The 25,780-nt window shown below is 40.5% G+C and overlaps 1 protein-coding gene across 2 annotated transcripts in view; it reads left to right on the top strand.

Moving 5' to 3' along the window:
• Window positions 1-16,835, top strand: part of LOC310962153 (glutamate receptor ionotropic, kainate 2-like) — a gene marked incomplete at both ends in the record, with an annotated part of 53,686 nt that extends 36,851 nt beyond the window's left edge. For both annotated transcript variants that reach the window (XM_083934535.1, XM_083934534.1), the window contains 10 exons: window positions 1,547-1,690; window positions 2,461-2,568; window positions 2,685-2,798; window positions 2,886-3,092; window positions 3,797-4,020; window positions 7,705-7,823; window positions 8,940-9,157; window positions 10,258-10,483; window positions 13,819-14,069; window positions 16,671-16,835. In XM_083934535.1, coding sequence (XP_083790661.1) covers window positions 1,547-1,690; window positions 2,461-2,568; window positions 2,685-2,798; window positions 2,886-3,092; window positions 3,797-4,020; window positions 7,705-7,823; window positions 8,940-9,157; window positions 10,258-10,483; window positions 13,819-14,069; window positions 16,671-16,835 — 1,776 coding nt within the window. The remainder of the gene's footprint in view (window positions 1-1,546; window positions 1,691-2,460; window positions 2,569-2,684; window positions 2,799-2,885; window positions 3,093-3,796; window positions 4,021-7,704; window positions 7,824-8,939; window positions 9,158-10,257; window positions 10,484-13,818; window positions 14,070-16,670) is intronic.
• Window positions 16,836-25,780: the final 8,945 nt, after the last annotated feature.

Genomic DNA, 25,780 nt, shown 5'->3' with positions numbered 1-25,780 from the left:
CTTTACAAAAAAAGTATTTGCATAAAGTTTCTTATAGGTTATAACAAAATAATCGGATGACTGGACATGATGAATTTTCCCGTCAGTGGAAAATATATTTTTTGCATACTGTAAAACTCCTCCCCGGTATTCAACACAATAGATTAGCAGAATGACAGACTATATTTTCCTAATCTGCATTTGCCACAAACACCACAACACTACACGCACGCAGCCTGCACTGGGAGAGCAGATAGGGAGGTATAGCTGTCCCTTTTCCCAGGAAGGCAGTGAGGATAAAAGAGTGCAGAGATGGGGCTCCCATCCTCTGATCTTCTGCTGCCTTTGACATCAGTAGCCAACAACTCCAAAAGCCCAGGAGAACTGGGGGACAAGCAACAAACTGACAAACTGACAAACTGAAAATCCACCTCCACCTCCACCGTATACCACTCCCTCCCCTCCTCTCTATCTTGATTTTTCTCTTTTCTTGCTGTTGTGTGTAAGATTTATTTCTGTAATTGACCTTCCACTATCCATATGGGTTGGAGAAGGTATACAGCATAACTTCTGCCCCTCTCAGACCCTTCCTGCGTGTGTTCCTTTTCTCCCGCATGGATGGCATGGACGCTTCACTGCGCCTATAGAGACAACGTAGGGAGCTGAAATGAGCTCAACAGCAGCTCACTGGTCTCCTGCTGTGTGCCTAGCTCTGCCGAAGCCCAACTCATTCTCTCTGACAGCCAGCGCATCCACAAAGACCCTATAGCTGCAGATACTTTGGTCTCAAAGTCATTCTTTATACTCCCTCACAGGTTGGTCATCCAGGACTTGTCAAATAAGATCACCACAGTGTATTTCAGCCTGTGTGGGACCATGGAAAGAGGATCTGAGCTAAGCTGTTCTGTGTTGACCTGGGTAAATGTAGAGTGGCTCAACTGTTAGGACAGACAGCATGAAAGGAAGGATGTGTGCCAGGCAGAAAGTAGAGATAAACCTTAGCAACTCACTGTCATTGTGAGAGATTTTAGCTTGAGCATTTACTCCCTTTGATGACATATTACTGGGGTTATATGGGTGGCTACCATATGTGCTTTTCAGTGCAGTTCATCATGTTTCCCAGCTACGCTTTGTGTTGTGTCCTGAACATGTTACACAAAGTCTCCTAGTAAGAGTTGTCCCATATGCACTTGTGCCTGTTTTGCGTTCCCTCTCCCTAGAGAACAGGCACACCCATCAGGAACCATTAGTCTTCACAGTGACAGGCCGGCCTTCCACTGGGAGACTCTCCCTGGCGGAGCTTTCTCATTGCCTCAGACAGTGGTTGGGTATTTTTACTAACAGGCTGAGACACCGTGCCATTTATGCGGGGCATTTACTGCTGGCATTACTCCTAATTTATGTTCTCTTGTCGTGACAAAAGAGTAAAGCAAGTCACCCAAGACTTCACACGAGGCTTCTGATGTTCCTTCGCAGGTGAACAAATGGATGGATTAAAGGTCATGTGGACAGATGTATTGGCAGGTGTTGTAAAAATGTCTAATGATATTACCTTTCCTGTTCGCAGACGGATGCAGCGCTGATGTACGATGCGGTGCACGTGGTGGCGGTGGCAGTGCAGCAATCGCAGCAGATCACGGTCAGCTCTTTGCAGTGCAATCGCCACAAGCCGTGGCGCTTCGGGGGTCGTTTCATCAGCCTCATCAAAGAGGTACAAGGCCGTCAGTGCTATCAGCGTGCACCCTGTCATCACTGACTTATGGAATCAGCTTGTGCATGTTATATCAGTGCAATCACATGTTTGCAAGCTTCCTGAATCACTGTAGTGCTTTCTGTGAACTGTGAACATTTTGCATTGGGTTAAAACCATATAAACATTCTTAACAAGTTAATTGCTTAATCTTAACACTCTAATAATTAGTCATGCTAATGTAATCTAAATAATCACCACATTATCAACAGCAACTATGTCTTCTTTGTGATGTTTCACTCTCCTACTTTCTCTCTGTGCATATCTCGTGTTTATATCAAAGCCTCTGTGTGTCTCCTTAACTGTGGTCTGGGTCAGCCATTTGCTTTGTTCTACAAAGCTCTTTCATTCTGTGGATGGTATCATTGCAGGTAATTTTCAGAATGAGCCATTGTAGTAGCTGGCGCCTCCTCCCCCTCCTGTTTCTGCTATCGCTCTCCATGCCCGTCTGTTCCTCCAATGGCTTTGAAGTGAAACTTCAAGCACATTGAACCACATGCATAATGAACTCTTACCTGTCAAACCCACTTCTATCCTGGATGCTTTATTGTTTCTTGTTATGTTGTTGAGATAGACAGTGAGCAGAGAGCCAGACGAAATTATAATTGGGACAGAAAAAGTTTCATGGTTAGGGGTTAGATTGATATTGTTGGGAAAGACGATATCTTAAGGTTAATGGAATGACTGTGCTGAGGATTTTAGTTTATTATGCTGTGCGCCAATGTCTATAGGCTCACTGGGACGGTTTGACAGGACGTGTTCTCTTCAACAAAAGCAATGGACTGAGGACAGATTTCGACCTGGATGTCATCAGTCTGAAGGAGGATGGGCTGGAAAAGGTGTGTCACACATTGGTGTAGTTGATGATATATGGAGTGTGGTTCAGGATGCTTTAAAGCATTATCTTTTTCCACAGACAAGTTGATATAAACTTAACACTGAATTATTTCAACAGATTGGAACATGGGATCCTCCCAGTGGTCTGAATATGACAGAGTCTCACAAAAGCAAGACATCTAACATCACAGACTCTCTGGCTAACAAATCCTTGCGTGTATCCACCATACTGGTAGACACTGGCCGCACACATATACAGTCACCAAATACACACTGAAAATAAATCCACTCAGAAAAAAAACATATTTTTCCTGTACAGGAGGAGCCATATGTGATGTTTAAGAAGTCGGACAAGCCTTTATATGGGAATGACCGCTTCGAGGGCTACTGTATCGACCTGCTGAGGGAGCTCTCTGGCATCCTGGGCTTCCGCTATGAGGTGCGATTAGTGGAAGATGGGAAGTATGGCGCACTGGATGAAGGCACAGGCCAATGGAACGGCATGGTGCGGGAGTTAATGGACCACGTGAGTCAACAGGACAGCACAAATTGCTATAAACCTCTAAAAGCAGATTAACAAACATTTTCTGGATTTCTTTTAAAGCCAGTTTATTCACTAATAACTAACAATGCAATACTCTAGTCATGGCCGAGACACGTAGTAACTGATTGTTTCAATTACTATTCATTTAGGTACTTCTCCATTAAAAAGTAGGGGGGGGGGGTATGACCTATACTGCATCCAGCTACCAGGGGGCTATTTTTTTTAAAAAAGAAAAAGAGTGCCACCTGCAGAATCTCAAAAATATCAAAATCTCAAATCAAGTAAAAAAATCTAACAAAGGCACAAGATTATTTTTGCATTACCCTTCCAAGAAAGTATTCATCGATGGGCTAATCTTACGTTTAAAGGGGAATAGTGATAATTCACAAGTCACAGATCAGTCTTATTCCAAAAGTGCTTTAGTGACTCACCTTGGACACCACTTAAGAAGGATCAGACATGTAACCTGTAATTTTCAGAAAAACTGAGCCTCCTATCCGCTAATCCAGCTAAACTAATGACCCAAGCAATTTTCTCTCTTCTGTCATGGCTATTCCTCCCGTACGTATTGATTCGACCAGCTGTCGACAGAAATCAGATGTTAATTCGATTGGTTGTTTTTATTGGTTGACTCAAAGACATACCCATGCCCCCCACTCAACTCAAACCCTATTATCTCAATGCAGAAAGCAGACCTGGCAGTGGCTCCTCTTGCCATCACCTACGTCAGGGAGAAGGTCATCGACTTCTCAAAGCCCTACATGACGCTGGGGATAAGTATCCTGTACCGCAAGCCCAACGGCACCAACCCCGGGGTCTTCTCCTTCCTCAACCCCCTTTCACCCGATATCTGGATGTATATTCTGCTGGCTTGCTTGGGTGTCAGTTGTGTGCTGTTTGTCATAGCCAGGTAACATGTCAACCCCTTCCTTTCTCTTCATTCTTCCACTGACCTCCTTTCCTACCTGTTTGCCTACTTTCTCTAACGCACAGCAGTAGCTCCCTCCAGGCCTGAAGAGGGGAATGTATTCACTGAACATAATTAAGCTGTGACTGATGGCAAAAGCAATCCTGCAAATGGTGAAGCTTCTTTATTCGGAGATGACTTCAGTGATGCAGATATCTACAACAAAAAAATATTAAATCTAAATATGATACTTTAAAGGACCATAACAGCATACAATATACTGTAGCTTTTAATTTTTTTTGCTTTTGTCAGAGTAGGACTATCATTGGCTTAAAATACAACTGGAAATTCGGACTGTTTTATAAAAAAGCTGAGGTGGCTGCCAAAACAACAACTCCAAGAATTCAGAACCTCCCGCCAGTGTTTGAACTTCCACCCGGAAAAGTCATGCATTGATGGCGTATCTGTGGTGAAAAGAATATAAAAGTAATAAAAATGATTAAGTGCTAACTTGGATGTTATAAGGTGCTTAACGTTACAATAAATGAGCTAAAACAGGGACAAACACTGGTGTGGTCATTAACAGCAGCTGACTCCTCACACTCTTTCGGACATATTTGCACAAGCAACAGCAACTGTAAAACCAGCTACCCGTGATATATCTCTTAATCTGCTGTAAGAAATGTAAGTGCAATGCTGACGTTGTGCAAGTACAATTCCTACAAATATCTTGATGAACACACCCCCCTACCCCCCCCCCTCCCAAAAAAAAGCATGACCAATGTAGAAAGATGTGTGTTAACCCCAGGGCTCCTCTTCGTCTGATTTTATCTCAGGAGGTTTGGGTTTAATGCATATTTCATCAAATGTTACCGGCACAATGATCATACGAGAGGAAAGCAGCAACTGTCACCTAAGTTAGTTCAGAATATGCAAATTATAACCGTAGCCCTTTGTTTCCACGGTTCGTCAGGGTAAGTGATTAGCATGCAATTCTATTGATATTCTTCTGGTTATAATGAAATGGCCTCGGTACATTTATTAAATTATAATGCTCTTGTCTGCGTGCATGCATTATGGCTTTTTTTTGCGCACCATGGCAATAAATAGTGCTTGTGCTCATACTATTTGACCAAAAGTATTCAGCAAGTTTAAATCTGAAGTACAGTGTTTTTTTCTTGAGTTTGTTGAACTGGTTCTCTAATAATTGTGGTATTGATTGCACGGCCACCGAGTGATTGGTCAATCCCCCGAATGCAGACTTTATATATTTATTTTTTTTATAAACTGCAAATAGAGTGAGTGGAGCGAGCTTTGCACAATAAAACACTAAACACCTCAATTTCACCAGGGATTCACGTCTTTGAATTACTTCCCACACACACGTTTTTTTTCTTACTAAATAAGCTATCTTATTTCAAGCTCTAGAGAAATACATCTCACTCACTGGTTCATTCCAGCTCTGTTTGTGGTTGAATTGATTGCTGTTTTCATAAACAAAAGAAATGGTATTCTCTCAGCGCAAAAACCTTTTCCTGCGTAGAAAATATCCACCTGCCATGAAGAATGGATGATATAAAGTGAATCATAAAATGTTTACATGTAATTACAGGATATCACAGTGTTGCTGTCCAAGTCCCAGAGGCCTGTCATTATAACACCCCCAACACAGCCTCTTCACTTGGCCCGAGAGAAGAAAGGCAGCAGATCTATAATGGCAGCCAGAGTAACTGAATCCAGCAGACAGTTAATGGAAGGAGCATGTTGTGTTATTGTGGCCAGGGACAGACGAGGAGAAGAGGAGCAGGAGGGGTGGGGAGAATCTTTTTAGAATTCTGTGTGCAATTCAACATGTCCCACATGCCCGGTGTGGGGAGGTGACCTTACCTCTGTGTGTTCGACGTCACCTTCTTCCTGGTGATCGGTGGGCAGAACACGGCCCGCAGGAATACGGGCCGGCTGCAGGCAAAGGTCGTACAGAGCCATCGGGCCTGGTGCATACAGATATACACATGTAGACACCGAGAGGGACAAATGCAATCCAATCAAGAGCATGTTGTAAAGAATTACACAGAATAACACTACCTCACCTATGGCACATATCAGATGTCACCCACAATTAGCCTCAGGCTGCAGCTCAACAAAACATCAGCAACATAAATAAATCATCACTGAAAATATTTGACTTTGAAATGGATTTGATTTAGCTAATGCACATATACAGTTGCCACCACAGACAAATGCACACCCACACGGCTCTAAAGGCACATGCGCAAACATTTATGCGCCAGAGGCTTGATACACACAGCCATAAAAACATACATGAAGCGAGAGCACACACTCCATTCTGTGCAGCTCCACAAGGCCATTGTGCTGTTTCAGTTGCCTGTGGCTCCAAGGAGAACGGGCTCATTGACATTCCAGCAAATCCGACATCCTGATGGGGCTGACAGGAAGAATTATAGTGTGTCATCACAACCATGTCCACGTATATGATTCTCAAGGCGAAGGCATTGGAAATAGCTGCAAAAGAAGAGAAATGTGACAGAAGTGTTGCCATGATCATGATGTTAGTAAAAAAGCCTGTTAATTAGGCTATGGAAACAACAAGGAGAGATAAAAAGATATATCTGTATGTAGATCTACAGCAATCATGCAGTCTAGTGCTGCCATAAAACTGCCGTCATATAACATTGGTTTGGTAATGTGAAATGCTGCCCTGTGTCTTGTAAACACGGTATATATAGGGTATATATGCAGTTTATATGTCTCTGTGTATCTCTAAAAGCTGCAGCTCACAAATGGCATCACATTTCTACAGAGTCTGAACCATGGCCCACAGGCTTATTAGCATGCAGCATGTTGTGGGAAAACTGCTAAACAGCTTTACCTGATGGGCCTCTCTACTCTGCATAAGCAATGTTACTGCTATCACCCACTTCAGCACAAACTCAATCAGTTCCTGATGCTTAACACTAACCCAATCACCCTGTGCTAATACCATGCCACTTTTGCTTAGGATAATAAATGAGAAATGTCCACAACTGACCTGAAGACACTGACTATCAGCCAAGGCAGGCACCGGGAAGCTGGGGGTAAAAAGGGGGGGTTCTAAAGGGGAAGCAAGGCAATCGGGGGAGAATGAAGTGTAGGTTGATGGGTCGGGAATGGTGAAGGATGGGGAAAAAAGATGCTGGTTTGAGAGTGGGAGAAAAGAGGAAAGGTAGCTAGGCAGTGGAAGATCAGAGACAGCTGTTGGGAAACTAGAAGAAAAAAGATGAAGACAAGTCCGATGTCGGTGTGGGGAGATTTGGCATCCGCAGATTAAATTGCAGTTGCTCGGGGAAACACATAAAGGCTACCAAGTCCAAATGAGCTCCAGAGATCATCACGCACTGGGACATTATCACTAGTGACAGTGTTATCCCAGCTTATTGATCTGTTCTCACAATAAACTGATGGCATTTGAATATGCCAATAAGTTGATTTCAGCAAAAGCCAGAATGATTTGCTTTGGTCTCTGCAGAAGCCCGAGGCCACAACACAGGATTCCCACACATTTACATTCCCTTTGTTCCGGCTCACAGTGTTTTGAAATGTATGTTTTATGTGTTTTTTAATCTGCAGCAGAGAACACTCTGTTCTTTGCTTTGTGCTGACGTATCTGTCTCTGTGCTCTCTCCTTAGGTTTAGCCCTTACGAGTGGTACAACCCGCATCCATGCAACCCAGACTCAGATGTAGTGGAAAACAATTTTACGCTGCTCAATAGTTTCTGGTTTGGAGTTGGGGCCCTCATGCAGCAAGGTAGTTGCCTCAGCCTGTGGCTGATGATGCTCTGTGGAGCTGGAGCTCTCTATATCCCACTGTCTCTGAGGGTTGGGTTGTTTTGTCCAAGCCAGCAGCAACTGAGAGAGAGACGGCTGGGGGTCCACTGCTAGAAAGACAGAACTTAGGGGAGTAAATGTGCATGTAAAGGCTTTTTTAAAAATTAATTTAGCTCATAGGAATATATGTGCATATCAAGTGGAACCTCCAATGCTAAAAAATGAAGCCAATGCGAGAGTGCCAAAACCAGCATTCCCTCAAATGGCTACTTGGCTGGCTCCAAAAGCAAGTCAATCCCTATGGACCGCCATGTTAAAATGCCCAACTTTACAGCAGAAATAAACATCTTTCCAGCCAGGTTAAAAAAAAAAAAAGGGTTCGACTCTAAAGCTAATTTTCCCACATGTCATCTATACAGGTGTTGATTTTTTTTATGTAACTCACTCATTTAAATGATCTGAAATTGAGTAAAATTGAACTACCTTGTTTTTAAAACCCTGAATTAGTGATTACAAATGAAAGAATATATTGTTTTTATCAACAACAGCTCAAATAACGTGACCGCTGACATTTATTCAAATAATATACAACCTGTTAATATGCTCTTTATCATGGTAATGCTAATGCTGTAATACCCAGTTTCCTCTCCTCTTGCCCATGGCCCATCAGCACCTAGAGATCAGTGGGATGTGGAGTCAGGATGTGAGGTTACCTTGGGTACATGACTCTCTGCCCCAAACAGCCTGTCACTTCAACACGCTGTTCTTCACGATCGATATTGAATGTGTTTGGTTTGATAGGATTGATTTAACACCTTGTTCTCAGGAGACATTTTTAAATAGTGTTTTTTTTCTGTGTTCCCTGCATTATTTTAAGTACTCACCTGTGACTGAGACAGAGAATGTCGCTTGTTTGATTGTCGTCTTGTTTAGAGAGCTCTCTCAAGTGATTCTTCCTTGAAGTGAGTGGCGAATCTGCCTGAGATTAAAAGTTGAAGAGAGTTCTTGAGACATATTTGACTGTTTTTAAAGGAACTAATCTTGTTTTTTACATGTTAAAAATAAACAATACCTCCTGCCACCTCCCTCACACCAGGCTCAGAGCTCATGCCCAAGGCCCTGTCGACTCGAATAGTGGGAGGCATCTGGTGGTTCTTCACCCTAATTATCATTTCCTCATATACGGCCAACTTGGCTGCCTTCCTCACCGTGGAGAGGATGGAGTCACCCATAGACTCAGCTGATGACCTGGCCAAGCAAACTAAAATCCTGTACGGGGTGGTGGAGGACGGCGCCACTATGACCTTCTTTAAGGTAGCTAGCTCTGCAAGGGTGTTTATTGGGTGATTTTATGAGGACTCTTCCTTTCTCACTTATTAAAGTTATAATTATTATGATTTTAGACACCAGGGGTCACCTGTGGTAACTTCAAGTGTTGTTTAACAGACCACCTAATGCAAACACTATTTTTGCAGCTACTTTATTGTAAAAACAACACAAAAGCAACTGTTTATTGTGCAGTAAAACAAATTTACATTGCTTTAATAATGAAGTAATCCAATAATTGTTGCAGTATTTAAAATTGATAAGCTGTCAAATAATGCAAAAAAAAAAATAGCCATGTCCTGTTTTATCAACACGTCCTCGTACCTACACAACAGACTAGGTCGATTGCCAATGGCACCCAAGATCACATACCAACAGACTTTAATGTGGGTCATTATAAGCTGCTTTCACAATCAAAATATACGGAAGTTTTTGGGTGAAGATCGTATGGTTTTGTCAATGTATTTTTGGATGAAATCGCATTTAACACAAACCTTGATGACAAATACATTGCATTTCCTGTTAGTGCTTCACACCAAAAGCCAACACATGTCTTGTCAGTTGAACAGTTTCGATGGGAACTAACAGCAGTAGGAAATACTCAATTTGCGTTAGCAGTAGCTTATTAATGCTAATGACGTTGATGAGATGTTATAAGAGTGAACAGCAAAAAGTGAGACTTTTAACACGATGGATTATATACATGCATCACTCCTTTGAAATCCTCATGTGAAGGTATTGTCACTACTTGAGTGTAAACCCAGTTTGTTCAGGTCCTATCTCCTGATCAATGAGCTATCCTGACCCTTAAAGTCGATGCCTAACCTTAACCATCAACACACATTCGTAGAACAAATCAGGTTTCAGTACAGATCGGGCCATCACAGGTAGGCAATTTGATCTCAGTGCAGGATTGGCAGACTCACTTTTAAAATGTGGTGCTGAAAAAATGCTGAAACAGTATCAAGAAGATCAAGTAACGCACTGGAACAAAATAATCATTGCAGCAAAATGTAATGTTGACTACAATATTTATTCCTAATGCTGCCACCAATCTCATTCCACTTCTATTCTCTGGTATCTTGTAGAAAACAAAAATCTCCACCTACGATAAGATGTGGGAGTTCATGAACAGCAGGAGGCAATCTGTGATGGTCAAGAACATAGATGAGGGCATCCAACGCGTCTTGACCTCAGACTATGCCTTCCTCATGGAGTCCACCACCATCGAGTTTGTCACCCAGCGCAACTGCAACCTCACACAGATTGGAGGCCTCATAGACTCCAAAGCCTATGGAGTGGGAACACCTATGGGTAAATGACCTCAACCCTCTATATGCCTCTGTGCTGCATGATGTGTTTCTAAAAAACCTTTGGAAAGCTTTAGGCCAGAGAGAGATACTGCAGATACTGTGACACATTCAGGTATATAGTGTGGATGATTGATAAGCTCTGAGAATGAAAAGGTTGACCTTTATTGATGGGGTCATGGGTATAATGGTTCAACAGCGCTAGGTGTAAAAGGTTTATCTTAATGAAAAGCGAATGGCTGAAGAGGTTGAATTTATGGATAAGGTTATAATGTGCCCATGGCAAGAAGCAGGCGCTGCAGCACAGGTCTTTTTTTTTCCTAGCCATAATGATTTTTTCTCACAGGATTATTTACAGAGCAAAGAGGCAAACCTGGGTTAAACAATCCCAATACTTTTAATGGTGTGTTTTAGCCGACATAAGGCACTGAGTGGTAAAACAATCACAGAAAGAAACCTGAAAGTCAATTTACGGCAATTCCCTGTGACATTCTTGACACTGTCTGAATTGTATGTGGGCATTACAACAACAAAGCACTGAGAGTGAAAAATGAAAATTCCACACCTGCTTATTTGACCCAGCTCCTGTCAAAAAAAATGCCTTCTGATATTTTAAAGCACCATTATCCTATGATGATGCAGAGGAGCGAAAACAAATTTGCACTTCCTGTATTTTAGTTGCATATAATGTCAGGGTTAATAAATGTGCATCTTACAACCCTGACACTCCAGGGGACCCTTGGCGTAAAGCTGACGATGGTTCCAATCCTCATGTCACAGAGGTTAGAGTGGTCATGACGAGGCCACGGAGAGCACTGCAACCAGCTTTAATAGCCATATATATCATCAGAGATATGAAGGCCATCAAAATATGGAGGATTAGTTGTCGCTATCCACATCTGGACCTGGCTACTGCTGATGAGTATGGGGCAGTTATGAATCTGCAGGGATGCCATGATTGCCGTGGCTGTAACAAAGCTGAGGTTCTGCTGTGAAATATAGTCCCACTGTGGCCCCATAAGTGCAGAAGTACTTACACTGATGCCCTTGAGATGGAAACACTGACCTAGAACGTGGATCAGCTCCATTCTTATTCATGTGGTGATACAGTGCATCAAATATATGACTCCAAAATATATGCCAAATCACTTTAATTCACTGATAAGAGGTTTAGTATTTAAATGAATAAAAATTAATGATTATAAATGTGCACTTTCAAAGTTTTCACTGCCCTATAAGTCATTTCAATCTCCCTAATTCTGATGTTTATTACTTAATATTTCAGAAATAAACTTAAAGCCTCTAAATGTTTCTTCTAAAATGTTTCTTCTGTAATAGAAGAGGTCTAAAACTAGATAATTACTTCATTAATTCAAAGCCAGTTCTATTATCTATCTATAATGATAGATTATATATATATATATATATAATATCTATCTATAATAATAGCATTAGCAATAACATTTCATCTTTTCGGTTTTCTCCTATGAAGACCTCACTCATGCCAACCTCTAGCCTATATCTTGTAACCTGCTCAACACTGTTCCGCAGCGCATTCCCTGTAGGGCTGTTACAGCATTAAACCAGAGCAAGCCGCATAATAAGTCTTAACCTTTTAGTGCTTGACGGTATTCACACATCCTGTTCCCAAAACGCAAATACGTCATCTATGGCTATCTACTTAAACTGTGATCACATTAATACTTGAAGCCAGACAGTGTGGGAATGATGTATGTCCTCTGGTGTTGAACATCTGTCAGGTAGTTGTGTATGCACAGTGTGTCAAGCACAGCGCTTTTCCATTTGCCTGGGCCCCGCTCTCCATATCCTCCTCTCTAAGGACCCATCCTATTAGCATTTATCCAAGGCCTGCTTTGTTAGGCCATCATTAATCATTTGAAATATGAGTGGAGTCAGGATCAGGGGACTCGGATACTTGATAGATTTCTCATCTTCAGATGAAGCAAGCATATGCTTTTCACATCCCATTCTGTGCATGTACAGTCGATATGTAGGCTACAGCTCTGAATACGCTCTCAATGATATTCAGATGCAATTTTTGCACAGAATGGATGGATGTAATGTTATTTACTTTATTGTCTCAAAGTGCGCAAGAAAATCACATGTGCTCATAAGAACACAACAAAAATTACACTCAACTGGACTATTTATGATCAAAGAAGCAAACACTGCTGTGCTGGTCAAAATCGGCAGCATTTTGTGTAATTTTCTGTTGTTGTATTCATGCCCCTTTTGTCAGCCTGAATACACAGGGACGTGGAGATTAAAGGATGATGGATGGCAATAGATAAATGATAGATGATACAGAGGATGAACCGTGTACAGGGGCTGACAGGCATAACTGTATGAGAGCAAAAGACATGGGGGCATATTGAGTTCATTTCCCTTAGAGTTTAAGCACAAAATGTTCACATGTTCATAAAATGATTTCTGTTCTCTCATTATCTTTTTTTTCACATTTTGTTTCATTTCTTTGAAGTCATTCTGAATAAGCATGTGAAATGGAAATGGAAATGCACAACCAGGTTTCATTATGTATGAGTTTTGTAATCATATAAATACACTAACAAGCTTTTAAACCAGTTTATAAATGAAACATGAAGACTCACAGTAAGTATTAATCTTTCTTGGCCTGGTTCGGGCAGAGAGTGTGTGCTGTGCCTCGATCGGCCATGAGAGGAACACGACCCCACTCGGGTACTCTGCAACGATTACTGCGCCTTTGATCAAGCCAGCACCCGCTGTGCCTTAATGCCTTGTCGCTAATTCTGGTGCCTTCCCACAGTCTGCGGATTTGGGTTCTTTTACACATCATGACATTAACATGCATAAAAACCCAGTTATAGAGCAACCCTATCTCAGATGCACACATTTAATCCGAAACACATATACAGCCATGTAATGTAGACTCCACTGGGCTTCTCTGTTTTTCCTACACCATTTATTGCATATGAAAGCATGTGCAAACAGCAGCTAATTTGTCCGAATCAACAGCAGCTCTGCTACATAAAAGCCAAGTCTTTGTTGCCAACTCCCTGTGCATTATAATTCACACACAGCAGAGAGGAGAATTTTGGAATCACTCTGTGAATATAGGGATTAGTGGGAGTTGAAGGAAGACTTACAAAAAAACTCCCTCTAAGCAGCCAACAATAACATGACAGGTTATATGATCGCACGCACGCCAGGGCGTGTTTTATACACCCACCCCCACTGGTTATATATACACATCAAAACTCAACAATAACTTTGCAAGGCGTAATCAGGTTTTATCCTGTTATCATTCACACTCACTAATCTCATGTTGTCTCCTCCCAGGCTCCCCATACAGAGACAAGATCACAATAGCCATTCTGCAGCTACAGGAGGAAGGGAAGCTGCACATGATGAAGGAGAAGTGGTGGAGAGGCAACGGATGTCCTGAGGAGGAGAGCAAAGAGGCCAGCGCTCTCGGGGTGCAAAACATCGGCGGGATCTTCATCGTGCTGGCTGCAGGACTGGTGCTGTCAGTGTTTGTGGCTGTAGGGGAGGTGCTTTACAAGTCTAAGCAGAACGCCCAGCTGGAGAAGGTACTGGAGTCTTTTCAGATGTAAGAGTGAAAGCTTTGGCCAAATATTATTAAAGAATTGTTCTTTCTATACGGAACCACGCCATTATAAGGTAAACATACTATACATTTAATGAATGAAACCAAACTATCAAAAACATACATAGCCTACTATATTGTAAACTGGAAGTGTGTTTTAGGTCTGCACGTTTGTCCTTTTTTGCGAGTTTGGGAAATAGTTTGGGATGAAACAATCCTCACATGCCCATATGTACATGAGTCACTGGTGACTGTAATTGTTCCTTCAGTCATCTGAGTTAGCTAAATCAAGTGGGTGTTTTACAGTTAGCCTCTTGAGCCCGGCACTCCCTTGTGTTTCACGCTGTTTCCTTGCTGAGCTGCAATGAAGGGATACTTTTAGTTAGTGTACGTACTCTATTCGTCTAAGTCACATTAATGTCTTCTGAAATTTACAGTGCATTTTGCATTGACAGAGGAGTGTGGATTTTGTGCCCCATCTCTTGAAATCACATCAGGATGGAATCTCTGCACAGCCAGTATGGATGAGAGGAATCATTACAGCGACCAAAAACTGCATGAGTGCAGCTTAAAAGACAGACATAAAAACATGTGTACTTATCCTTTAATCTCGAGATATGTCTGAAAACTAAGACATCCACCGAGCATACAGCGCAGCATATTTGCAGCTTTTTTTCTTCAACCCTCTGGTTATGTTTCTTTCTAGCAAGGGACTGAATATATTTCAGACTGTGCTCTATTTTAGTAGAGTGCACAGTAGAGTGATTCATCACACAGTGTGGAGTATGTATTTTAGTGCTCTTTAACTCGTACAATAATGTTTCCAGATAATTGTGAAAGTCCTTTTTGATAGTGTGTTTTAATTATTTACATCTACAGAATTAGCACTGCGCAACGGCGTGTTACTTTATTGCAACAGTAATTAGTTTCTTGATATTTTTTTTACGCTCTGCATAAGCATATGTTTCAGAGCACAGCTCAGCTATCATTAATCAAGAGCTGCAAGACTGGGTCACAATATTCAGATCATTTGCAAATGCCACAATCTACAGGCTGCCAAGGTGCTAGTAATTTACTTGCAGACAACAAGCCTCTCCTCTTTTATCTTTCCTTCCCTACCTCCTCTACTCTAATATTACCACCTTTTTTTACCCCCTTCATTCTCCTTCTTTTCTCCATCACTCTAATCATATCCCTCCCTATTGTTTTTCTCCGTTTCTTTTCCTCTCACCCTTCCACCCCTCTCTAAATCTGTAATCACTCATCCCCCCAAGTATACAAAATATCTCATTCATGTGCCAGACAAATAGGCCTCTACGTAAAAATGGAGAGAAAAACAAAAATACCTGGTGCATAATCCACCTACAGATATCCATCTCAAACACCCACGCACATACACAAAGAAAAATAATAGCCTCATACTTTTCTGTTCTCCCTCCTCTTTCATATCGTCCTACACCCTTTAAGAATTTGAATTAGATTTTGCATAATCAGAGAGTGAATGTATGGGAATTTGTCTTGGCAACGTTGAGAAACAAGCATATTGACATTTTATGGGATTTCACACCACATGCATAATGCAGGGAAAACAAAGGCTCATATTACTGATGTTGCATAACATGTGTCACTCTGTGAGGGGGTGATTGATGTTTTTGAGAGAAGGTACCAATATTTTTGGATTTAATCTACTGAAGTGGATATTGTGTCCTTTATCCAATATATTTTATTTCGCTTGCACTTTAACAATTGCAAGTGTTGAATGTTTCTCTGCGTTTTTGGCAGCATGCAAATAGCTCTGAAACCACATTCAGACTTTAATGCGCCTGTAAAGCTGAAAAGGGGAACATTTGGGATACACATCAGACCTTTAACTGGAGGTCTGGTTTTCCAAAAATAATGTTTAGGAATTAAATAAAGAGGTTGGACGGATTTTTAAACGTTCAATCTATCATCGATTCTTACATCGCTCACATTTTGTTGACTTGACTTGACAGAATTACACTATGCCAAAAGTATGTCTACATAAGTTTGTGTACTTTTGGTGTGGAAGCAATCTCTCAAACCCATATGATATTGGTCTGATGACAATTTAGCCTCTGGGGCAACAGCCTCTCCCGTGCATTGGGCCCTATTAGCAAATTGAGACATGAGAAAGGAGTTGAAGTTGAGAGACGATGTTATTATATAAAAACAGATACATGCAGATAAAAATCTAATAAAAAGTTAAATAGTCCTAAGACGATAGCAGATGTTTTCTGAGATGGTATTTTGCCCAATGCGTTTACCTCTTTTGCTTTACCACATGAACGGTTTACCTGCATGGACCGAAGCCCACTCAAACGAGGTTGTTATATGATACAAACACATAAGCACTATTGTAAAAAAAAGTAAAAAGTAAAAAAAAATCATTAGTACATGCTGTTTTCTTTAGAAAAGAAACCATTAAAGAAAAGAAAACAATAGAAATAGCCCAGTATGGACATGGAAAGCCCCACCACATGTGCAGCAGAGCTGCATAGAAGTAGTGTCACAAACAGCAAGTTGCCAGCTATAACATTTGCCTCTTTCCTGTTGCCTTCTGCAGCGATCATTCTGCAGCGCCATGATGGATGAGCTGCGTGTGTCTCTGAAGTGCCAACGCCGTCTCAAACAGAAGCCTCAGCCGCCCGTCATCGTTAAGACAGAGGAGGTCATTAACATGCACACGTTCAACGACAGGAGACTCCCAGGAAAGGAAACCATGGCATAAACGCTGAAAGTACCCCAAACACACCCCTCTATAAAAACCACAGAGGGGAGACAGGGTCAAATTAACGCTGACTTAACCACAGACTGAGGTTAGCAATCAAAACAGGATTCCTTTTGAACCCACTTGCTTATGTAGACAGATGTTTCCTGTGGAAATATAGATACCTGAGCAGTGTCACCTCACTGTGACGTTCACTTTTTGAAGGGAGCTGGAAAGGACTTAAAAGTATGTAAATTGAAAAGGGATCCAAGCAGGTTTGGGTCAAAACAGTCTGGTCCACACTAGAGGTGGACTTAAACACATACACATAAAATATATAAACAAAAACACACACACACACACACACACACACACACACACACACTCATCTGACACACTTTGCATCTGTGCAGAAGGGAAAACTCTATTGTGACAGTAACACCAGATGTAGTTTTTCTGTTGATGTCAATGCCCTTTTGTCTTACCTCCATGTGTGTTTGACCCCATCTGTCCCTCCCATCAGTGGCTTGAGTTTCTTCAAAATGATTTAAACAAACACTAATGACACACCAACAAAGGGAGTAGTAGTCAGTGCCAAATGGTTTACTATGAACCTATGTATGATAATTAGTTTGGAATCATCTATGCTGACTTTGTCGAATACTCATCGTTTTCTTCTGTATTGCCTTTCTCGTGCCAAAGTTCTGCCATTGTGAAGAACTTTCGACCATGCCTATTATTATGTCAAAAGCCTCTACAAGCAATGTATACTGTCAAAGTCCTTATTCATGTACGTCCTTACACGCAGTCTGCGGTTTTCACTCTGTATCAGTTGTTGTTTAAAAATGCAGGATTTCTACAAAAATGTTTGTTTTTGTACAAGAACAAGAAGTTTTGTAGTACTTTGTATCATGGTAGCCCCTCCTGTGGACAAAATATGTAGCAGATACCAACTCAGCCCTCGGATTCTGTCAACTCATGGCTGTGGGGCTTCAAACTCTGCTGTGTAGGGTTCATTTTTCTCATCAATCAGAGATTCAGTCTTTTGTCTGTCAGTATCTTGGGGCCAGCTGTACATACTGTCTGGGGACAATGTGGTGGTTTTTAGATGGGCTAGAAACTGTAAAATAAGTGTTGCTCAAAGTAGGAATGGTGGTGACTATTTCTGGAAATAGGAACTGAGCTTCTGTCAGAAAAATCCTGCTGACAACAAGCGTGGTTGTAGCTATATGTGGCTATGATGAGTCACCATGAAAGACATAGTATGCAAATGCTGCTTGTGTTAAAGTAAACATAACTGTCGTTACCAGGCTACAATTGAGCCTTAGTATACTGCAAATAATTCAAGTTTTATCATGGGACCTTTGATAGTATCAAGTCCTGAAAGTCTTACTTGAGACATGATAAGGTAAAATGGAAGAAGAAAAACACTTGAATCAAAAAAAATGATTGAAAGAAAAAAGGTTGAAATCTCACAGCAGATTGTGTTTGAGAAACTTGATAATTGACACAAGCATAGCAGATATTTGCATTGTAGACAGGCAGTGAAATTTTATAGTAAGCTATGAATAAAGCAATCTCAACACAAGGTCCATTTAGTAGCTGTTCCGGAGCTTTCGATCACATGATCTTCATCAGCAGCAACTAAGATTTGCTGTTGTCATGTCAACTTATTTTGTTTCCATTTACCTATTTTTTTAAGCGCAGTTCAAAGTATCACATGAGAAAAGCTGAATAGAAATAGCAAAATTCGATAAAACATCCTCAATTGCTCAAAATATTGAGGTGTTTTTTCTCGTTAACGAAAAGCGATGCAAACAGGTTCTGATGTAGCGAATGTTTCCACTGTTTCCGCCTTCTCTGATATTTCCTTCATTTGCGGACAGCATCAGCATAAAACATGACTAATACTAGCTGAAATGAAAAAACAATTAAAACTTGTCCAATTGAACCAAATTCCCCATTTTTCTATCATAGATGTGATTTGATGGCAAAGGGGACTCATTTTGTTTCCACTTAACAATCTCTACTTCTTCTTCTACTCCAACATTTCAAAGGTTTACTCAAGATTTTCTTTGACGGTTAAATGGAAACACAGCTATTGACAACTCAGAAAAATGGAAAAATGTAACATCTGCCATTCAATCTAGGCCACACTTAGCTGCTGAGGGAGCTTGTGTGATATGATTGAAAGCTCAAGAGCAGCTACTGAGTGGGGAGATTGTTTTCTTGACTGCTATTTCCATGGCCAGGAATTCATTTTGAACCTCAGTGACGGGCGACTTGTGAATGTATGTAACAGTACAACTGCAGTAAATGTGACGTGGGAATGATTAGCAGCTTTGATGCACTTCCTGTATGTGACCATAGCAAATGGCTCACCTTGGCTTGTTGCTTCACTCATGTTCCCTTAAGGGGACCTCAGTAACGTGTGGGCGGAACGGATCATTTATCCACTAATTGTCTCCAGATTCCTGTCAGAAAGTGACACAATCACATCTGGCCCCACGACACTTCCTGTCTGTTAACTCTTTCCCATGTTGTGAAATGACAAGCATACTTGGTAGGTTACATCTTCACTGCCCCTGTCTACCCAGTTAATCATTGGATCTGCTATTCCAGGGATTTCAGAGACAAACAGACCCTCAAGGGCCAATGCTAGTGATGACATATCTGCTCCACATGAATGGATTTAGTCAATGACTTATTTAAACATGAACACATTATGAAAGTAGACATGGAAGACATAATCCTGAAAGACGATGGCGTTCTACCGGTGTTGCTTGTCATTTTCCACGCAGCTAAATCTAGTGGTTCGAGCTGAAGTGATGAATACCTGGTATCATTTATTAAAAACAACTCCGAAGGCTTGGCTGTATGAGCTCATGGAATTTGACATTGATGCAAGGTTTTACAAATAATGTCATTAAAAATGTCATAATTGTAGTTTCGCCTTTTATTATCCATGAAATGTTTTCATATTCTTCAAGTTACAAATGAACTGAAGACAGGATATGTTTTGGTAACTCATTTTACTGATGCCATCAAGCATAATGACGGACAATATGACAGGCAATATTCTGAAATGTCTGGCTCTTTCAATTGATTAAAGGAAACCATTAGGTAATTGCTAAATTGTTAATCGAATCAAGATTGTAAGCATGTTGTGCAGCTATTCTTCTGACTGGCTCACTGGTCAATCTTTCACCTGGCTGTGTGCCGGGCTGTGTATAACTCTCTTTGACCGCAGAGCTTCTGAAATACCCCTCAGAGATCCCAGAAATCCAGATGACTGTAAGTATATAGAATTCACAATGATACACGGGAGACTGCACAGCCTGACAAAAAGGTCCCGAGAACGCTCCACGCCTCCTGACTCTCTGATTTTTCATTGTTTATTATTATTTCCCTCCCACAGGCGGCGGCAGGCGGGCGGTCAGAGAGCTCTTGCTTTCTGACAACATTTTCTAGGAGTAATGATGAAAACTGTTTCTGCGGCCCGAGCTCTGCCGCCACAACATAAATGGACACCCTGTCTGCCCTCCAGATTGACAGGGAAGGTCAGAGCATGCGTCAGTGCGTTCAGCAGGGACCGTTTAGTCTGTCACACTTATTTCCATCATATTAAGTCCTCTTCCTTCTTTTCCTAAGTGGTCATTGGGAAGGTATCCTTGAATAACATCTTGTTCATTAGGCAATTAATGGCTGGGATTGCGTTGTGGACTGAAAATTGCTTTCTGAATGTGACTTTGGTTTGTCATAGAGATATTATAAGCTAATAGTACCTGCCAAGTAAGGTTTTGTGAAGGAGGAAATGTATTCCTCTGCTCATTTCCTAGTGCTTTTAATAATTCAGAATCCCATATTAAGATTCATGTAAGTCCACTTTTTTTCCTGTTAAACAAGTAGCAGTATATGCACTTCACAAGTCATTACATAGAGAAGGAAACAGAACGGGTGGGTGATATAAAACCATACATACGTCTACCATGAGCATAAATGCATCTATTGACAGGACAGGAATGTCTGTTTTATGGTTAATCACGTAGATTAACCATAAAACAGACATTCCTGTCCTGTTATTATTATTGCCCCAGTTTTTATTGTCCACACTAGCAGCCGGGCTCTATTGAAGGCAGCGTCAGTGGCTATTGAAAAGATTGTCATAAAATGTAACATTAACATTCATGGTTGCCAGATAATGAATCCTAATGACTTGGGTGATATCCGGATTTTTCCTTTGGCAACACCATGTTCACATTTGTGGTTGTGAGTGTTGCATGGATTGCCATGAAATTTTCCTTTGATCCATACTGATAACCTCATAGCTTACAACAATGGTTCCCAAACCTTCTCTCCTTTTGTAGATAAGAGCATTTCCCCCTCTTGTATAACTCCAGGCCCAGGGGTTGTGCACCCCAGTTTGGGAACCAATGGCATAAAGTATAAAAACTACACAGCATGCTAATCATATACATATATAGTTTTATAGAATAATACTTGGAAATAGCATCTAAACTTCTATAATTTGTTCAATTTGAACATCTGAGCAGATAGTGTCAATACTGACATAAAGGGTAACGACTAAATGAACATAAAATCTGAATAATAGATTCTTTGTTGCTCGTTGGAGCCCTTCTGTCTCAGGTAAAAGTAAATGTGCAGATGATAAAAGCAATTATTGTTACTTGTTGTTTTCAAACAAAAAGGCAAAAACTCAATAATTTAACACCATTTTATTCACCCTCCCTAAAGCAAGTCACTGATTCCTGGCATCTGTGTAAATAATTTAACGATTTGTTACCATGTGGCTCATATCAATAAAGCCAGGAGCAATTTTTGGTGCAATATTCAGCCTGGAGTAGATGATTCCCCTTCTGTAGACATTTCAGCTCTAGAAATGAGCTTTGACTCCTTTCTGTGGAGTTCAGAATGTATAATATGAAATCCTGGGGAAAAGCAATAAAAGGGGAATGGCAGTAAGTGTGTGAGCCGGGCAGGCATTGTTGGTTGAGAAGTGATGATTTGGTACGCTTCAGGATCTTGCCCAGCAGTGGCATGTGTCTGCCCAGAGATATCACAGGGGGGCGTATTGAAAGAACCATCGGCCCCACGCAAAGAAATCTAATGGTCTTACTGGAACTAAGTGTATTATCTGTGTGAGCGCGTGTGTGTTTGCCTCCACCATTTGCCACCTGTATGTGGGTTTCAACAGTCGCACACTTGCGCCCAAGTGGGACAAACCCCGATTCGACTGCAAATGAATTTCAATTGGAAGAAGTGATCTTTTGTGTCATGTTGCTTTTTGTTTGGAGGTGGTTTTCTATCTGAATGTTTTTTCCCAGTGGCAGATGTGTTGTGGTGGGTGGCAGCTGCAGAATGGAGGAGCGCAGCTTGCTAAGTGATTCACCCTGCTCCTGGCATCTCCGTTACCCCATGAGTCTTTTCACTGACAATGTTTTCATTTCTATTTGCTTTATGTGTAACTAGGATGGTGAACTTGATGCTTTGACAGCTCTGTCAGAAAAATGACAGTCATGGTCGAGGTGAGAGAAACTAATGGGACGTTTGGAGGTTTTTCATTTTCATGACCTATTCTGTACTTGTCCTGTGCAAAACAAGGTTGTGGCTGAATATGACACCAAATCACATTTTGCAATAGGTATCTTGAGTGTGCTCCGTCTGATAAAAACCTCCAGAATGATTCTGCAAATGAGCTCACTATCTGATGACATCCGATGCATATTTTAAAGCACACCGGAAATAACAGTGTTGAGCGTTGAACCAGTCACATCTCCTGAATTGCTGTTTTGTTCACTGCCGTCAAATAGCACTCTCTTTCCTCACCTAAATCCCCCATTAGGCTCTCTCAAACAAATGTTCCCTCTCCCCTCTCTTTCTGCCTTTGAGTCATTTATACTGTTGATTCCACCTCAGGAGGAATACATCAGACATAACGCCCTTTTCTTTCATCAAGCCAGCAGCTCTAAAGTAATTTTCCTCCTCTCATAGGGAGCCAAATAGAGACGAGAAGATGTCGATTCTCTCATCTCTTTGTCTGTCCCCTTTGATCTCTTTCAACATGAATTCCCAATGTACTAAAAGTAAATGGGATTTTTTTTTTTCTGTCTTTCTCTGGAGCATGGTTGATCATATAAAATTGACCAGAAAAATGACTCCTAATGACCCCTGTGTTTTGCTCAAAAAATAAAAGCATACCCCAAAACACACTCCTGGCTATCATTACTCATAGTGCATTTTTATGAAGGATGAATAATTCAGGTTGCACTTGTCAGTGTATTAGCCCAGTGATGCTGTTGCTATGAACATCTTTATGGAGGCACGGCCATCTGCATGCGTATGTGTGTTCTTGGGGACACTGAGGGTTTTGTGAGAAAGGACAAAGGTTTGAACGGTGCCTGCATGCCAGTGTGTGTTTTTGGTCTGTCGCATTAACAGACAGCAGTTGTGATTTATCTTGTATTCCCAGTGCAGGGGCCCCCTCTATCTCGCTGGAAAGGTTAAAGCATACAGCCTGGAGGCGGTACTACAAAGGTCAACATGCAGTTTAGGAATGAGGAATAGGACGATGGAGAGAAAGAAAAAGAAGAAATGTACTCCTCTCTTCGCTACTGCCTCTGACATCCGCAAAACACACTACAGTGTTTGCAGCCAAGGCCAAGCAATATTTATTATCCTTTTGTTCTCTCTATCCTTTCTCTCATCTTCTTTTTCTTATCATCGCCACCCTCTGATACCTCCAATATTGCATGCCATAAAAATAGCTGACCTTGACAAAGTCATCTCCAGAGATTGTATGTGGAGCTGTATAGGAATATGGTGGGTAACTGTAAACAAAGAATTTTCGTTTAATGGACCCCCTCAAGCCTCACTGTGCTTAGCAAAGACTTTGAGAGAGACAGCTGGTTATAAAAAGCAAGTCGCAAGGCCATTAAAGAGGTGCAGGAGAATAGAGAGAGGGCTGTGAAGAAACACCAGTTTCTTTGGTGAGTCAGATGTGTTGAGGTGATTAATCTGCTTTGACTGTGTCCTTCAAGGGCCTGAGGGAGAGTGGTGATACAGCAGAACTAGGTTGCCCTCTAGTGGAGGAGAAGAGGAACTGATTGAGTTTCAGGAATGGGTAGGTGCTGTGATTGATGTATCTCAACGTTTCATTGTCAGACAACTGAAGATTCAGAAAGAAGGGACTTTATTCAAGGTCAACAAGTACAAAGTCTCTTCAAAAAACTCTTAAAGATACAAGCACTATAGCAGCTCTCTTCAGTTTAAATGAAAAATGACATGTATTCCTGCACACTGTCTCAATTGCAAAGATACATTAATTGGTAACATTTCTGTACTGGACAAATGCTATTCTGTGGCTTTTTAATGACATCTGTATGATGTACTATACTATTATATTTTCATGACATTTTTATGAAAGTTTTGAATGATTTTTATGACATATGATACTATAACTTTTTATATAACATTTTTACACGATTCCATGACACTTATGATATACGATACTATGGCTCTGTTTTTCAACATACTATAGTATTACTATAGAATTAGACTCTTTATTTCCTACTTTTTTTCAACATACTTTAAACTACTATGACATTTTATCAGTTTTAAAAAAACATATATACTATGACGTATTATACTATATTTGGATTGAAAAAATAAAGATATACTTAACGTATGTTTATGAAAAATTAAAGATATACCATATTTATATAATATATTTATATATCATTTTCACAGCCCGCTTTGCTATGACTATTGTTGATATACTATACTATGACTTTTTTATATTTTAAATCAATACTATACTGTATTTTGACTTTTTATTCCTTTTTAACATACTATACTATACTTTTTCAATATACTATAGCGTGGCTATTTTTTCTGACTTATTCATCGTGGTTTTACTCCTTTTGAGATACCATACTGTCACTTTTTTTTCAAGATAACATATTTTGCTGTCTTTACTGTCTATACTATCTCACTTGTTTCTTTCATTCAACTTTATGAAATAATTTTTTTGTTATTTGTTGACAAATATAGCTATGATTTTTTTCATAGTATAGAATGTCATAAAAATAGGCTGAAAGGTTGTAGTACAGTGTGTACAGTATGTATGATAAAAATATTGGGAAAAAAAAGTCAGAGTATAGTATGTGATTAAAAAAATTGTGAAAAAAGTCAAAGTATAGTATATGATTAAAAAAATGTCGTGAAAAAGTAATAGTATAGTATGTCATGAAAATCAAAAAAAAAAAAGTCATAGCAAAGTATGTCAAAAATATTTTTAAAAAAGTGATATCATAGTATGTCGTGAAATTATTATGAAAAAGGCATAGTAAAGTATGTCATAGAAATATCAATAAAAAAGAGTTGTAGTATAGTCGATATATAATATGTCCCAGAAATCTATAAATCAGTCAAAAGATAGCGAGTCTAAAGCAGTCATGGCATAATTTGCTGAAAAAAGTCAAGAAAAGTCATAGTAGTCTGTCGAAAAGAATCAAAATATAATATTTCAGAAAAAGGCTTAAATCAGTCCTACGGTAGCCTGTCTAAATAAGTCACGGCATAATTTGTTAAAAAAAAAAAGTCAGGCAAAGTCATAGAAAAGTCTGTTTAAAAAAATAAGCCAAAAAAAAGTCATAGTAGAGTGTGTCAAAAAAGCCGAAATAAATCCAAATATAATATGTCCAAAAATGTTTGAATCAGTCAAAGGATAGCCTCTCAAAACAGTTATGGCTGCTAAATGGCAAGAAAGGGGGGCAGCCGGTGACTCACTGGTTAAAGAAGGTCCCACATGTAGAGAGGCTGAAGGTCCGCGACGCAGCAGCCGTAGGTTTGACTCCAACCTGCAGCCCTTTGCTGCATGTCTCCCCCTCTCTCTCTCTCCGCTATCTTCTATCTGACCTATGTAATAAAGGCTTGAAAACTGCCAA

The sequence above is a fragment of the Echiichthys vipera genome (genome assembly GCF_963691815.1).
Source record: "Echiichthys vipera genome assembly, chromosome: 19".
In the NCBI taxonomy this organism is placed as follows: Eukaryota; Metazoa; Chordata; class Actinopteri; order Perciformes; family Trachinidae; genus Echiichthys; species Echiichthys vipera.
The sequence above is the reverse complement of the archived record's forward strand: the minus strand, read 5'-3'. Positions and strand labels throughout refer to the sequence as shown.